Source organism: Eutrema salsugineum, unplaced genomic scaffold (genome assembly GCF_000478725.1).
Source record: "Eutrema salsugineum unplaced genomic scaffold, Eutsalg1_0 scaffold_2, whole genome shotgun sequence".
Lineage (NCBI taxonomy): Eukaryota > Viridiplantae > Streptophyta > Magnoliopsida > Brassicales > Brassicaceae > Eutrema > Eutrema salsugineum.
The window spans coordinates 8,591,518-8,606,926 of record NW_006256829.1 but is presented as its reverse complement, the minus strand read 5'-3'; the positions used below and the strand labels follow the sequence as shown (position 1 = coordinate 8,606,926).

General features: G+C 39.2%; 6 protein-coding genes across 7 annotated transcripts; 2 read left to right on the top strand and 4 right to left on the bottom strand.

Annotated features, from left to right (window-relative positions):
- Positions 1 to 180: 180 nt before the first annotated feature.
- LOC18017979 (uncharacterized protein F23F12.8) lies at positions 181 to 3,229 on the top strand. Of its 2 annotated transcripts, none has more exons than XM_006400938.2 (15): positions 181 to 304; positions 387 to 474; positions 559 to 596; positions 850 to 939; positions 1,049 to 1,102; positions 1,212 to 1,289; positions 1,377 to 1,445; positions 1,529 to 1,663; positions 1,741 to 1,867; positions 2,002 to 2,036; positions 2,129 to 2,218; positions 2,302 to 2,406; positions 2,485 to 2,628; positions 2,712 to 2,821; positions 2,901 to 3,229. In XM_006400938.2, the coding sequence occupies exons 1-15, from the start codon at positions 269 to 271 to the stop codon at positions 2,977 to 2,979; spliced, it is 1,278 nt and encodes a 425-aa protein (XP_006401001.1). In that variant the 5' UTR covers positions 181 to 268; the 3' UTR covers positions 2,980 to 3,229. The 2 variants fall into 2 exon arrangements, with proteins under 2 accessions (XP_006401001.1, XP_006401002.1); XM_006400939.2 differs by having other exon boundaries at positions 550 to 596.
- A 346-nt stretch (positions 3,230 to 3,575) lies between these two features.
- LOC18017978 (putative pentatricopeptide repeat-containing protein At5g59200, chloroplastic) lies at positions 3,576 to 5,270 on the top strand. The gene has a single exon (XM_006400937.2). It carries the CDS (start codon positions 3,576 to 3,578, stop codon positions 5,175 to 5,177), a length of 1,602 nt encoding a protein of 533 aa, XP_006401000.1. The 3' UTR covers positions 5,178 to 5,270.
- A 62-nt stretch (positions 5,271 to 5,332) lies between these two features.
- On the bottom strand, positions 5,333 to 8,228 carry LOC18017977 (subtilisin-like protease SBT4.3). The gene is made up of 9 exons (XM_006400936.2): positions 8,137 to 8,228; positions 7,927 to 8,018; positions 7,574 to 7,820; positions 6,958 to 7,453; positions 6,747 to 6,841; positions 6,418 to 6,636; positions 6,225 to 6,336; positions 5,943 to 6,156; positions 5,333 to 5,868 (listed from the first exon to the last, which is right to left on the bottom strand). Exons 1-9 carry the CDS (start codon positions 8,211 to 8,213, stop codon positions 5,333 to 5,335), a joined length of 2,088 nt encoding a protein of 695 aa, XP_006400999.1. The 5' UTR covers positions 8,214 to 8,228.
- Positions 8,229 to 9,129: 901 nt separating this feature from the next.
- On the bottom strand, positions 9,130 to 11,155 carry LOC18017976 (DNA-directed RNA polymerase II subunit 7). Its single transcript, XM_006400935.2, has 6 exons — positions 10,957 to 11,155; positions 9,939 to 10,104; positions 9,789 to 9,839; positions 9,621 to 9,686; positions 9,473 to 9,541; positions 9,130 to 9,359 (listed from the first exon to the last, which is right to left on the bottom strand). The coding sequence occupies exons 1-6, from the start codon at positions 11,070 to 11,072 to the stop codon at positions 9,294 to 9,296; spliced, it is 534 nt and encodes a 177-aa protein (XP_006400998.1). The 5' UTR covers positions 11,073 to 11,155; the 3' UTR covers positions 9,130 to 9,293.
- Positions 11,156 to 11,624: 469 nt separating this feature from the next.
- LOC112086829 (extensin) lies at positions 11,625 to 12,152 on the bottom strand. Its single transcript, XM_024156785.1, has one exon. It carries the CDS (start codon positions 12,150 to 12,152, stop codon positions 11,625 to 11,627), a length of 528 nt encoding a protein of 175 aa, XP_024012553.1.
- Positions 12,153 to 12,651: 499 nt separating this feature from the next.
- On the bottom strand, positions 12,652 to 15,082 carry LOC18017975 (serine/threonine-protein phosphatase PP1 isozyme 2). Its single transcript, XM_006400933.2, has 4 exons — positions 14,658 to 15,082; positions 13,486 to 14,045; positions 13,202 to 13,384; positions 12,652 to 12,919 (listed from the first exon to the last, which is right to left on the bottom strand). The coding sequence occupies exons 1-3, from the start codon at positions 14,860 to 14,862 to the stop codon at positions 13,211 to 13,213; spliced, it is 939 nt and encodes a 312-aa protein (XP_006400996.1). The 5' UTR covers positions 14,863 to 15,082; the 3' UTR covers positions 12,652 to 12,919; positions 13,202 to 13,210.
- Positions 15,083 to 15,409: the final 327 nt, after the last annotated feature.

The window sequence follows — 15,409 nt, the reverse complement described above, 5'->3', positions numbered from 1 at the left end:
AAGCTCATCTTCAGATGGCTCATTGACACCAGCCTGTACACAAGACAAATCGTCATCAAAAGTGAGCTTTCATAATCCAATTGAGGAGGTAATACATCAAATTACAGAAAAAGATTACATGAAAGAAAATTAAGGTTATATGGGCTTGCATTTAGGCCCAATAAGACCAAATTAGAGACATTCCATCATTTTGTCGCCGGCGATCAACTATCACCGATATATCGGCGTTAGAATTTCCGAGGAGTGGAGACGTTGCAGGAATCTTAGCATGGACTCGCACCACGCGTCTTTAGGACGCCGGACTGTAAGGATTTCCATCTTCGCCGTCTTCGTTTTCGCCTGACGGTTTCTTCATCCGTGTCTTTTTTGCTTTCTGTGATCTCTAGTTGGAGGAGATTCGTCAGAAGAGAGCGGCTCAAAGGCTTAGCAAAGCTTCTTCAGGGCCAGATCTTAGCGAAATTCCCAATCCTGCTGGTAATTTCATCTTCAATTCATTGTCTGGAGATTTTGGTTTTTATTGGGTAGCTACTTAATTGTAATGCGTTGCAGATTTTCCAGGTATCAGAAAATCTGAGAGCGGAAATCGACTCTCTGAGGTAATTTTCCTTTGCTGCTGATATGAATTCTGCTTCTTGTATCTGGAGCTTTATCGAAATTTAATGTAATTGGAGGATTGAGATGATCGTGATGATGAGAACTTTTGATTTGATATTGCATTTTTTCAAAGGATTTGCTTATTCAACTTTTCTGAGTAAATAATTGAACATTAAATGGAATTTTGTATTGGGTTTTAACTGATATTTTGATCTTGCTGGTAATGTAATGGTTTGTTCTGAATGGCTTCCACAGACAGATATTGCTGCTTTATACTCTCAACTCAAAGATCTGCAGAGGAAAAATGCAGAAATGGAGGAGCGCAACAAGATATTGTCCTCAAAGGTATTTTTGACTAATACTGGTTACCTCCTCGCCTTGCAGGAGATCTGATCCCATGTTATTCTTTTGAATAAAATGTATTGATGATGTTCTTTTCTGTCCATGGCTTCAGCTTCAGACAAAGGAAGTCGAGAATGAATCGCTTGAGTCTCGGTTGAATGTGCTGGTGAGTTAGAGTTAAGCTATTTGTTTGTGATTTTTATCTATTTCTTGTTCAGTTTGTGTCCAAAATTTTTGTGATGTCTTGACACATGCTCTTGGTGGATGAATAACAGGAACAAAACACAGTGCCATCTTTGAGAAAGGCCCTCAAGGAAATTGCAATGGAGAAAGATGCTGCTGTTGTTTTACGAGTAGGGAATACTCCTGTTTTTGTTCTTTTGGTGTCGAAAATAACCTCCTCTTGATTGCATTTTGATTGGTTTACCTGTTGCTTATAGGAGGATCTCTCAGCTCAAGTTAGGACACTCAAGAAACGTGTAAAAGAGGCAGAGGAGGAACAATATCGCGTATGGAGATTGTCTTATGTCTTCCAAATACTAAGTTTCCTTTTCCTTGTTCTCTAAACTTACTATTACCCATTTGTTGATAGGCTGAGGAAGATGCAGCATCTCTCAGAGCAGAGCTCAACTCGATACAACAGCAAGCAATGGGTACGTCATTTGTTGGAGTTTCCCCGGACCAGGTATTAGAGAAGGAGATGGCCAACCTAAAATTAGAATTACAGGTTCGAGTGTGTTTGAGACATATACTTTCTCGTCAGAGTCTTTGTTTCTACGATATTAATGTTCTTAATATGCACAGAAAGAATCAATGTTGAGGCAGCAAGAACAACAGCGTTTAGCTGAAGAACAAAACCGAGTTGCTTCTCTAATGTCTGAAAAGCAGGAACTTGAACAGAAAAATTCTGTTTTATCAAAAAGTGCCTCAGGTAATATGTGACGTTATGAAAAACAAGTCTGCATTGTAGCTATCACAACCATCGGGTGTTTGGATGCATTATTAGCTGATGTCTAAATGCTTTTTGAGTGATACATATCAATAACTTTGCTATTTATTATGCAGAAGTATCAGAGTTAGGTCAAAACGTATTCTCAGTGGTAAGAAGATGTTAATGATTTATTACTGTCACTTGCTAGCATATTAGCCTTCTTCAGTCACTTAGTTTTGGGTTTGATGGTTTCTTATGTAGGAGGATAAAGAAAAACTCGAGAAGCAGTTGCATGACATGGCTGTTGCACTTGAAAGATTGGAGAGTAGCAGGCAAAAGCTTCTTATGGAGGTAATGTATTAGCGCTCTGCTAGATCATATACAATAGTCAAATGGACATGCGTAAAGAAATTGAATTCATGCATTATTTTCAGATTGACAGTCAATCATCTGAAATAGAAAAGCTTTTTGAGGAAAACTCGAACCTCTCGGCTTCGTATCAAGAATCAATCAACATATCAAAGCAGTGGGAGAACCAGGTAAAGCCTCTCACAATTACTTTTAAGTGAGAAACATTTTCTTGGACGTTATTTTGATTTTTTTAGCAAACCGTATAGGTGAAAGAATGTCTAAAGCAAAATGTCGAACTCCGTGAAGCTCTGGACAAGTTAAGAACAGAACAAGCTGGCACACTTTCACGAGTGTCTTCAGAAGAAGTTCAGGCAAATGGATCGCATGGAACTGAAACAATGTCCCTCAAGGTTCTGGTCTAATTATTCATAATAAAACTACACTTCAACTTAATTGTTTGTGTGATTAACTTTCCGCATAAACCTTATTTCAGGGCGAACTTGCGAAAGAACAGAGCAGAGCAGAATCGTTATCTGCTCAAGTTCTCCAACTCTCAGCTCAACTCCAGCAAACAACACAAGCATACAATGGGCTTGTCCGTGTGTAAGTTTTCACATGAGACTGACTTCAATCCTTTTGAGATTCTATCCTTTAGTTGATTTTTCGATGTTGATTTATGCAGGTACAAACCGGTGCTAAGAAACATTGAGAGCAGTTTAATCAAGCTGAAGCAAGATGGATCGGTAACAGTTGCACAGTGAACGAGGAACCAGGGGCACAACTTCTGAGGATTGGATAGATTTGTTTACAACAAGCCCTATTTGGAACTAAGGGGACTGTGAAATTATCAAATTTTCTTTTAGTGAATCAATTTGGGCTCGGGGTTATTCTGTCATTCAGGTCGATTTGGTTTTGGTTTGTTCGAGTTTCGGTGTGGTGTATAATTTGGTCAGAAGTATAACCGAAATTTGGTTTGGTGTGTTTATTGAAATTTCGGCTCGTTCTCCTTAATTTTGATTTCGGTAGGTTAGGTTATACCGTTCAATTTGGTTCACATATCTGTTTTCTTCAGATCTAGAGACCGGGAAGAGAATTGAAAGATTTTTCCATAAACTAGGCTTCTACTTTTGAACTGCTTTGGTTTTATATTTTGAGTTCCGTTGAAACGAGTTGATTCTGATCGGTTTTGACAAAAGTGAAGTATTCGGTTTATCAAGCCGAGCTAATCCAACCGGTTCTCTACCTCAAATAAACTGGGTATTCTGTTACAGGCCCATTAAACTTGGGTTGGGCTATAATTATAATTCTTGTCGCCGAAATTCTGATGGTTTAGAATCTTCTTCAATTTGAGCGGGAAATGATCTCTTCCGTGGCAGCAACCGGAGGGCCATCAGCTTTCCGGCGTGATCTCGAGCCAAACACTCTCCGGCTCTCACGCCGGAAAACATTCATTTCCTTACTACGTAACTGCGAGAACATTTCCCAAGTCCCATCGATTCACGCCAAGATCATTCGGAGCTTCCACGGACAAGATGCTTTCGTTGTTTTTGAACTTATCCGTATCTGTTCCACTCTCGATTCTGTCGACTACGCCTACGACGTGTTCCGCTACGTATCAAACCCTAATGTCTATCTATACACCGCCATGATCGATGGTTTCGTGTCATCTGGTCGCTCCGCCGATGGAGCCTCGTTGTATCGCCGGATGATTCACGATTCGGTTCTGCCTGATAACTACGCGATCACCTCAGTTCTGAAAGCTTGTGATTTGGAGCAGTGCAGAGAGATCCATTCACAGGTTTTGAAACTCGGGTTCGGGTCTAGCAGATCGGTGGGGTTAAAACTGATGGAGATCTACGGGAAATCTGGGGATTTGGTCGATGCTAAGAAGATGTTCGATGAAATGCCTAAGAGAGATCATGTTGCAGCAACGGTCATGATAAATTGCTATTCTGAATATGGTTATATCAAGGAGGCGTTGGAGCTGTTTCGAGATGTCAAGATCAAAGATACGATTTGCTGGACTGCGATGATTGATGGTTTGGTTAGAAACAGGGAGATGAACAAAGCATTGGAGCTTTTCAGGAGAATGCAGACGGAGAAGGTTAGTCCCAATGAATTCACAGCTGTTTGTGTTTTATCTGCTTGCTCGGATTTGGGTGCGTTGGAGCTCGGAAGATGGGTACATTCATATGTCGAGAACGAGAAGATGGAGCTTAGTAGTTTCGTAGGCAATGCTCTGATCAATATGTATTCTAGGTGTGGTGATATCAATGAGGCAAAGCGGGTTTTTAGGGGAATGCAAGACAAAGATGTCATTTCATATAACACTATGATATCTGGACTAGCAATGCATGGGGAAAGCTTTGAAGCCATCAAGGAGTTTCGGGATATGGTGAACAGAGGATTTAGGCCGAATCAGGTGACTTTGGTTGCTCTTTTAAACGCATGTAGCCACGGAGGTTTGTTGGATATAGGGCTTGAGGTTTTTAATTCCATGTCGAGAGTTTTCAGTGTTGAACCGCAAATTGAGCATTATGGATGTATTGTTGATCTTCTTGGTCGAGTTGGGCGACTAGAGGAAGCGTACAGATTCGTAGAAAACATGCCTGTAGAACCGGATCATATCATGTTAGGAGCTCTTTTGAGTGCTTGTAAGATCCATGGGAACATGGAGCTCGGTGAAAAAGTCGCCAAGAGACTGTTCGAGTCTGAGAGTTCAGATTCTGGGACGTACGTTCTGTTATCGAATATTTATGCTTCATCAGGGAAATGGAAAGAATGTACTGATATCAGAGGAAGTATGAGAAAATCAGGGATTGAGAAGGAACCAGGATGCAGTACTATCGAAGTGGACAATCAGATTCATGAGTTCCTTGTGGGCGATATAACACACCCTGAGAAAGAAGCAATTTATAAGAGATTACAAGAACTGAATCGAATTCTTAGATTCGAATAGAATGAGCCGGATAGTTTAAGGGGTTTGCTGGATGTTAATAATTTGTAGTCACATACACACATTGTACTCAGGCAAGTATGTCTCAATTCCTCAAAACTTTGTCTCTTCTTCTCTCTGTTTTTGATGAATAGTTTGAAGGGAAAAAAATAAAAAAATTAGCCAAGAGGCTTGATTGAGTAAGCCACTATTGGACTTCTGACACTGTGACTCCCATCAGACCAGACCAAAGACGAACTTACTACACTTCCATCTTTCAGTCCTTTACCAGAGATTGTCACAACAAAAGATTTCGTCTCCTTCAGGAAGCCGAACTTCAGAACTTCTGGTTCTACGCTGATCTGAATCTCCGATGGGAGAGGAGCTACATTCGCCTTGTACGTGGAGTTTGGGAATCCAACGTTAGTAACGGTTCTTCTAAACGTGATATTGAATGGAACAAGAGCAGAGGAAAAGGCAGTCATTGTTGGGTAATTAAGATCCTTCACTTCTGTTCTGTCTGAACAATTTATGTTCTGTCCTGAGATTTTTGTGAGCAACCCTGAATCAAAACCTTCTGCACATAACATTTTGAGGTAATCTTCTGTCTCTACTTCATACACAAGTCCCGGGTCGCTTGCTTTAGTCGGGTTAATTTGACCCGACCCATATGCAAATTCTTGCTCGGGGTTCCTCGTAAGGTTCATGGGGGTAGCTGCAAATATACCATGACAATTCTCAGTTTATGTATCCCTCAAAAACTTAGGAAACTAGAAGCAAGAACATTACCGGTCGTCATGATAGCGGATTTGATTGCCGAGGGAGACCAGTCGGGGTGAAAAGTCTTGACATAGGCCGCTACACCTGACACATGTGGGCAAGCCATGGATGTGCCACTCAGTACACTAAACTTCACACTTCTCTTGTCCTCAGGGTTGCTTGAAGGAGAACCTATCGGAGAAAATGCAGCCAAAATCTCTAATCCAGGTGCACTTACGTCAGGCTGCATATCAACCTTTCGGTTATAGAACCAACACAAGTTCAATATTATATTTGTTGTGGTTGCATTACCTTCAATAGGTTCTGAATAATGGAACTTGGCCCGCGAGAAGAGAACGACGGAACATAAGGAGCTTCTCTATCAACTACCTCTTCGGTTCTAAGTATCTCGGCTTGTGGTTTCCTACAAATTCAGTCTTTTAATATTTGAAGACAGAACGAGAAAACTGTTACGATTCTCAGCTCTACCCTTACTTTTACTTACTCGTCAGATTTGATGTATGACTTGATAGATTCATAGTCCTCAGAGGCCAGAGAAGAGGCAGGAAATGGGAGCACAAAGGCAACATCTTCACTCACTGTGTTTTGAACAATGGCTCCAGTGGCTCCGGCTAAGTAAGCCTCTTGGTTTCCTTGGAAGTTGTCGCAGAGGACAATCTTCCCTTTGACCATGTCTCTGTCCACACACCCACTATCGCAATAACTGTGATCATCATCACTTAAGAGCATTAATGTATTTTGATTCATTGACAACTTTATTGTTAATTAATCGATCCCATCATGGAACAATCTAAGAGGATATTTCTTACTCACCTGGCTTGGGACTCTGGACATTTTCTTGATACGTTTTGGCCGTAAACGATCGGGAACTTTGTCCCATTGAAATTGGCTGGATTAACTGACAAGCCCTGTTTCAGAAACAGAGTATCAACGATTCTGGAACTTTGCCACTGAATCTGAACTTGGGATGTACAATCCAGATAAACCTAAAGAAGCTTTAGAGGGCCACTAACAGATAACGTACCGTTAGAGCTTTTCCGTTACCAAGAACGACTCTGTCAACGAAACGCCGGTCAGTAGCGCTGGCCGCGACGGTTACCATCCACGGTGATATATTTGCCACCGTCCCTTGTTCAGGCCCAAAGTTTCCGGCGGAGCCCACCGTGATAATCCCTCTAGACATTGCGTGAAACGAACCAATGGCCGCAGAATTGCTCAGCAAACTGGTGACAAAGTTTCTTGAGATGGAGATGGAGATGACGTCAACTCCGTCGGAGATGGCATCATCAAACGCGGCGAGGATATCTACGTCGCTGCAGCCAAAGTCCTTGACGCAGACTTTATAGGCAGCGAGTCTCGCCGAAGGAACTCCACCACGAGCCGTGCCTTGAGCCAAACCGTAAAAGCTGGCGGCTTGTACCACGTTACCGGCAGCCGTTGACGCCGTGTGGGTCCCATGGCCTTCGTCGTCTCTTGCTGACACGCTAAACTTGTTATAAAACCTAGCTCCGATGAGTTTGCTTGTGGCGCAAGAAAGATAACACCAACGTTAGTACAACAAATATTGCATGATATCATTGAATTGTATATAACTTTCTAACGAGTTAGTTTGATAAGAAAAGGTTGGAATAGAATTTTACTTGTTGCAAGTGAAGTTCTGTCCACCTCTACAAGAACCTCTCCATTTCTTTGGTGGTGGACCAAAACCTTTGTCGTCGAAACTCTCAGATTCCGGCCAGATTCCGCTGTCAAACACTCCGACGACAATATCACTTTCTTTCACACTATCTCGTTTCGCACTCTCACCAAATCCGACAAAATCCCATGATCTTGTTGTCGTCAGTTCATGAATCTTGCTTGGAAACACAGAAACTACCTCTGCCATATCTGCACAATAATAAATGGCAGCAAAGGTTATATCTTTTGGGGATGAATTTTCTGAAGTATATGATTTTTTTTTTTCTAAGAAATTTAAGATTTATGAAGTACTCACTTTCCAGTTTCTGACTCTCCGCTTGAGATAGTTTGGCAGCGAAGCCATTGAAACTCCTAGTATAGCTTCTAATTAACAAAGTCGAGGCATAACTGAAGGAAGAACCAGAAACAACAAAAAGAGTATATTGTAACAATCTTTATTCTCTTACATTTATTACATATGCAAACTATTATAAATATGGAACTTTAAAAGTTGAATTTTACGTACTTAGAGCCAACAAGTTTTTGGAGCATTTTGAGATGGTGAGATGGAGGTGAGTATTCATCCTCAGGAAGTGTTCCCATGTACACAATGTACACCTGCATATATATATATATATATACTCATACATATATATAGAGAGTTATTATAAGGTGTTTAATTTATTCATATGGGCATCTCACAAAAACAGAGCAAAAACTTGAACTTGCCTGTCTATTATCATCTGCAGATACATCGCTGGTGAACATGAATGCTAAACAGATTAAGAAAAGATATGTAGAAAACTTAGTCATTTTTTTTTGAAACTCTTGTTAGAAACTCTAAACAAGAGAGTCAAAATTTGGGATTGTTACTGAGGAGGAATGTGTTACAGATTTTATAATTACCATAACTTCATTGTCATGAACAATATGGAAACTAGGGGTTTAGTTTCAATCTAGTCAAGAATATTAAAGAATTGCATTTCCACGTTTAGATGGGTTCATGAAAATTTGAAAAAACTTTCAAGTTGGAAAAGATTAATTAGTCTATTTGGCTAAAACTTTTTGTTTTGTTTTGTTTCCTTTGTGTGATAAACATCAGTTCCCTCTACAGATTTGGCTAAAACTTTCAAGGGTCAATGCTCACAAAAATAGTACATGTATTTGTTGATATGGCAATGAACTCAATAGTCAAAGAGGTCTTGACCAAAAAAACAAATCCTATTAGGTGATGTACGGGGAGAAGAAATCGATGATTTTTTCAAATGTGTTTTTCCATAAATTTATCAAATGTATACTATTTATTAGTTTTACCAAATAAGAATTCAAGAGGAGAGAAATGTTCAAGCCTTATTAGATCCTCTACACTTTTGACTTCATCACTAAACTATCCAATTTTTAGCTTAATTCCACATTTAGAATTAGTACCGTTTATTAAAACAAATAGCGTTTACCCAAGATCCGTCCTGAATAATAAAAAAACGATACTTGGGTGGTTTAACTGCAAAAGAAAACCCGATTGGTTGGACAAAATCACTAACCGAAAAGAGGCACGTCAAATAGCAAAAATATCAATAATGAACAAGAACAAAATTGACTAAACTTCCAAATTTATTAAGTTAATACATGGCTCCAATCATTCCGGATAAACAGAACAAAATCGAAATTGGCCTGAAACTTTGCTTATGCGGTTGATGCAGGATCGTTAATGACTCCCAAAAAGTCGTCTTTGATGGTACCCACACAAAACTGCAAAATCAAAGCAAATGCATAAAACCGATAAGATTAAAGACCACAGCCAAGAACCGGTGAAATCAAACTATATGTTGCATTCTGATCAGAGTTATGGAAATGGTGCATACGATTTCAGTGGCATCGACTCTTGTTCCAATAATCTTTAGTCTCACTTCACATTCCTTCTGGATCTTAACCTGTAGGCAGCATTGGGAGATTGGGTTTATTGAACACCAATAATACTGTTGGAAATCACAAATTGAGAAAGAAACACACTGATCCATCTGATGTGGTATAGTGAGGCATGTCTCCAGCCTGAAACTCCATATCATCTGGAATCAACTGCAGTGATTCAAAAGAGGAGAAGAAGAAGAGTCACACATAGAACCAAATAAAAGAAGAAGAGACAGAGGTCAAAATCAAGATGTAAGATCATAAGCTTACATGCTTGGAGACAAAAATCTGAACAGGGCCAGCTTCGGCGAAGAAACCCATCTGTGATACATTTAGAAATTTCCATAACTTTATAGACTGGCTTGTCACTAAAGACATTGACCTACACACGAAGCTATAGATATATATATATATATATACCTTATTGACCAAAGTGACAACAGCTTCTAAAATCTCGCCTTTGAAAGGTCTAAAAACGACGCATTGGTATTTAACTGGAAATGTGACAAAACCAGTCCCATCTCGGATCAATCCTTTTCCTACGCTTTCTATTCCAGTTATCGCCACTACAAACCCATGTCGGCCACTGTCCAAACCAACGCAACAAAAAGGCAAAACATTAATATGAAACTGCAGTGATGAGTTGCACATGTTAAATCCAAAGAAGGACTAGCTAGATGCCTCAAAAGCAAAATCTTTCTCGATACAAATTTCACAAGATTAACTACTTGCTAAAAGCCTAAAACAAAGAACTTAAGCACAAGCAATAGATAAGTAGAATGAGAGTTTCTCTGATTTCATCCACTTAATCACAATCACTTGCACTGTAGAAGATACTCAAACAGTCCATCGATTTCATCCACTTAAATAAGCTCATAAGCATTTTTTCCATACTAAACCAACAGCCTAACCAAACTATGCTAAAGAAAAAAGAATTCAATTATAGTATCAAGTACAAATCGAGGAACAAGATACTGGATCTGAGACTGGCAAGCAGGCATCTAAGTGAGCTGCGATGGATGAATCTATATCTTAATCCTAAGAAAGATACTAACTTAGAGACCGAAAAAAACCAAACTCTTTGAACAAATTCTGCAAACTTCTCTAGCTGGAAAAAAAAACACAGACTTTAAACAAACAAGAAGCAGACAATACTCCAATTGAGCTAAAGGAACGATTTTTCCTTCGAATTGGTTTCACTCAAACAGCCAATATTTGTTTTTCTTTTATTAAATCCTAATCAATTGGACGAGACTGAGCTTAGGGTTTCGAAAAAAAGATGCAATTGAATTTGAAGGTTTGTAAGAAAACGAGGCCGAGCCCTAGAAACAAGATGAAGGATTGAAGAAGAGGGTTTTCCGATTTCCACTTTCATAAATCATTCAACAGAAAAGAAGAACCATTCCCGAATTGGTGATTTTGAAAAAGGGTAAGAAACCTGCAAGTGCCCTCGACATCTTTCATGAGCTTAGAGACGAGATTTTCACGAAGGTTTCGACCAAAGAATCGTGGATGCAACTGCATGTTCCGCTCCAATACTATGTGGAAGAACATCTCGCTCTCTCTTTCTCTCTCGCTCTCGCTCTGCCTCTATGGCTAGTTAATGTCTTATTAATCAAAATCAGTTTTTGACCGGAAAATTAATCAACGCGCTTGTTAAATAAAACCTGCTCAAAAGTAGATCTCTTTGAACCGTCAGATTCATAATAAGGGACGGTCCAGATTGAAGTAAGGTATTTCCTTTTTTGTGTTTTCCTTTTAGTAATACAGAAATGTTTTTATGGGGGCTGGAAATTCGAAACTAAACAAAACCATGAAATTTTGTTATGTTTATGTTGCTGACATGCTGTTATGATTTTTTTTCTTTTCTAAACATCTTCTTCTTCATGAAGTAGAAACAGTGTGATCCTCAAGAAACAGAGGAACATTCAATAGATACAAAGCTTGAATTTTCCTTGACATATTAACGAGAAAGAGAAAAAAAAAACAAAAACAGAACAGTTTGTTCTTTATTTGATCATCAAGATTAAAACAAACACGACAGTTTTTAACTAGGACAGATACATTTATAGACGAACATGTCTTTGTTTGATTCTTAATATTTAACTACGGATCCGCCGGAGGGTATCCACCGTAAGGTGGAGGTGTTAGGTGATATGACGGCGGCCGATACTTCGGCGGCGATGGATAATGAACCGGCGGAGGATACGTTTCGGTTGGTGGCGGTTGACACTGTACCGGCGGAGGATACGTTTTGATTGGTGGAGGTTGATACTTTACCGGCGGAGGATACGTTTCGATTGGTGGAGGTTGATACTGTACCGGCGGAGGTTGATACTGTACCGGCGGAGGATAGGTTTCGGTTGGTGGAGGTTGATACTGTACCGGAGGAGGGTACGTTTCGGTTGGTGGTGGTTGATACTGTACCGGCGGAGGATAGGTTTCGGTTGGTGGCGGATACGTCTCGGTCGGCGGCGATGAAGGTCGCCATTTAAACGGAGGCTTCTTCCATGTGCAGCCAAACCATTTACATAGAAAATTTGGAGAAGAGGGAGGAGAGGCCAAAGAGAAGGTAACAATGCTTCCTTGTGTTACTAACAACACCAGAGCTAATGTAACTGCTAAAGACTCCATTTTTATCTTTTTTTCTTTTTGGTGTTGTTGTTGTGAATAGCAAGAAGAGAAAACAGAGAGGCTATAAATTAAACAGAGGAACCAAGACTCTACTACAAATTGCAGTGTAACTGCTACTCTTACTACACATTGCAGTGTAACTGCCACATTGCATTATGAGCTCACAGCTGGTTTTAAAACCCTAAATCCAGGAAGAATATTGACAGAGAAGCTTTTGGATCCACTCGTGTGCAGAGTTTGACAGTTACAAAATGAAACTAGAAACCTCTTTTGTGCCCAGAGTTTTCTGAAGACTAAGGTTTTTATTTTTATTTAAGTTTTAAGTCAATCAAGATATTATTAACTTGTATTCACCATTTAGTCCGGCAGAATCCCTCCATTTACTAAGAAATTTGCAGCTACAACTACAGCTAAGCAGATAATATGTTTTTCAATTAGGCTTTGCGTGGTGAAGAATCGATGAAACCGAAGATACTTTATGTATGTGAGAGAGTCAGAATACTGCAGAATTCAGTTGATGAAAAAGAATAAAAATTTGCAGATATTTTTTTACTGTCTAATAGAGTCAGAGAAGAAGAGGAAGATCATAAGAACATAAAGTTTTGAGAAAAGAAATGGCAATGAGTTCAAATACATGTAAAATGTGTTTTTTTTTTTTTTTTTTTTTTTGCCTTTCTGCAAGGCCGCTGGACAAAGTCTCAGGGAGCTTCAAATGTCTCTCCCGCATTCATGTCGTCAATTTCCTCTTCTTTCCCGCGAGGTTCTAACTGCAAAATACAAAATGAAAGAATCTCAGATCCAAGCTCAGTCAGAGTCATAAAGTTCAAAACTTTAGCACACAAAGGAAAGCAATTCTGCTTTACTCAGTCGAACCTTAAACAATTTATGAATGCAAAAGATGTGATCATCTAAACAATTTGAGGAGAAATGCACATCAGTTAGCCTATGTGATGGCTTTACTACGCTATATCAGATGAACCACTATTGCAATCTGAGACTCTGAGACATCGAAACAAGACATGAAACCGTTTTAGAGGTACTTGAACTACCTCTTTTCTTCATAAGAACCGGGGCCTCCGATCCGCAGGCTTAAGAATTTGGAAAGAGCACATTAAACTTTCATCAACACTCATCATTGCACCAGCATTGTCGAATTCACCACAGTAGTTTGGAGCAGAGAATATAGTAACAAGCTGTCTATCGGCAAAGAACTCATATCCATCCTCTACCACCTGCATGAAAAAAAGAAAGAAAAAGAGACAGACTTTCATTAGAAACTAAACAAGTTTTCATTAGTAAAAGATAAACATGAAATATCGTGTAGTAGACCAACCTGGTGGGCACGACAGATTAGATCCATATCGTTCTTTATTAGAAACTCTGCAACTTTGTCAGGCCCAAACGTGTAAGAGACTCCACGGTCGTTCATCCCCCAACCTTTGACATCTTTGCTTGGATCAGACCAAAGCAGATCACAGAGCAAACCAGAGTCTGGAACATCGGTTGGTCGCTTAATGTTCTTAATCTGTTCCACATTGGTCAAATCGGGAGAAAGGCCACCATGCATACATAATATCTTATCGTCTATTACAGCAGCCACGGGGAGACAGTTAAAAGAATCTGTAAATACTTTCCAGAGTCTCACACTGAATCGACGTTTACATTCATCATAGAATCCATAGATTCTGTTAATAGAAGCACATTCATGGTTTCCTCTTAGAAGAAAAAAGTTCTCGGGGTATTTGATTTTGTAGGCAAGCAGAAGACAAATCGTCTCCAAACTCTGCTTCCCACGGTCCACGTAATCTCCTAAGAATAAATAGTTAGCTGTAGGAGGGAAGCCTCCATACTCAAACAGCCTCAATAGATCAGAGTACTGTCCATGAATATCACCTGAAACCAAACAAAACCACCACAAATCCGAGATTATTTAAGAGACAAATAAGACACATCAACATAGCTCAGAGTTCACATAAATTGAATCTCCTAAAACAGAGTTCATCCAAACAAACAAATCCATCCTAAGGTTATAATCATTAGCTAAGATCCATACTCAGCTAATAGGTCAATTAGCTTCAACGAAAAAAAAGTTGTCCAATGATTTATCCTTTCACGAGGTCTCACCCAAAATTTAAGAGCAATCCAATGATCTTTATGTGTCCTTAAACATCTTTGTTGAATTTAGCAGCTGCAATCAGATGATGGATTAAACATCTCTATCTCTTAGCTAATCCACAAATCCACACAACCATGTTTCTTATTCTTTTCAAGATTATCTATAATTTGACCAAACAAATCTTGGTCTAAACCAATTCACGTTTCACAAAACTCACTCAAGACAAGAAAAACAATAAACAAAAATTTCAATTTTTGGGAGCTGATCTAAGAAAAAACGCAAACGAAGCTAAAGCTACAAAAAGACAATCACGAATACTTCAGATCCCAAAAACAGAATAACCGAGAAAACAAAAAGGAAACATAGAAATCGGAAAAGAGAATGATTACCGCAGATCTTGATTGGAGCTTCGAGCTCAAGGAGGTTAGGCTGTTGAAGGAAAATCTCTCTGGAGACGGTGCAGAGCTGTCGGATCTCAGACTCGTTGAGCATCACCTGCTTCGTTCCAGGCTTAGGGTTTCTGTAATCCAACAAACGACGAATGATGTCATCGAGAACGGCAGGGTCCATGCTTCCCTGCCCTTGTTGCGCCATTCAACAAGAACCACGATCGGACAACAACTCTTCTATCTACCAAAGTTTCAATCTTTCGGACAATAATCGATCGCCAAGAAATCAAAAAATTTGATTTCGAAAATCGTCTCTCGATCTTTGGACCAAAAAGTTTTCGCCTTTGTTTCCCCAAATTTTCTCTCTTTTTTTGTTTTTCTTTTCTTTCCAACGAATTTTCTGTGATGGGTGAGTTTATCGAAGGTTAATGGGTTCCTCTTCCTTGGGTTATTTTATTATTTAATTGTCCATTTTATATAGAAATTTTAAAAATTAAAATAATTCTTATTGTCAAAAGAAAAAAATTAAAATAATTCTCCAATAATAATAGCATAATGCAACTCTCTGCTGCATAATGTTATGATTATCTCTCCGTGTTCTTCCATCTTGGATGGATTTTCTGGTCCCCACTATAAGCACATCACTTATGATTATTTATTTTAATAATAGTATTCATTTCCAACAAGGAATAGAGAAGTTTAAGGGAGGTGTAGTTTTTAAGTTTGTAAGTTTTGGATAGTTTTTACTGCTT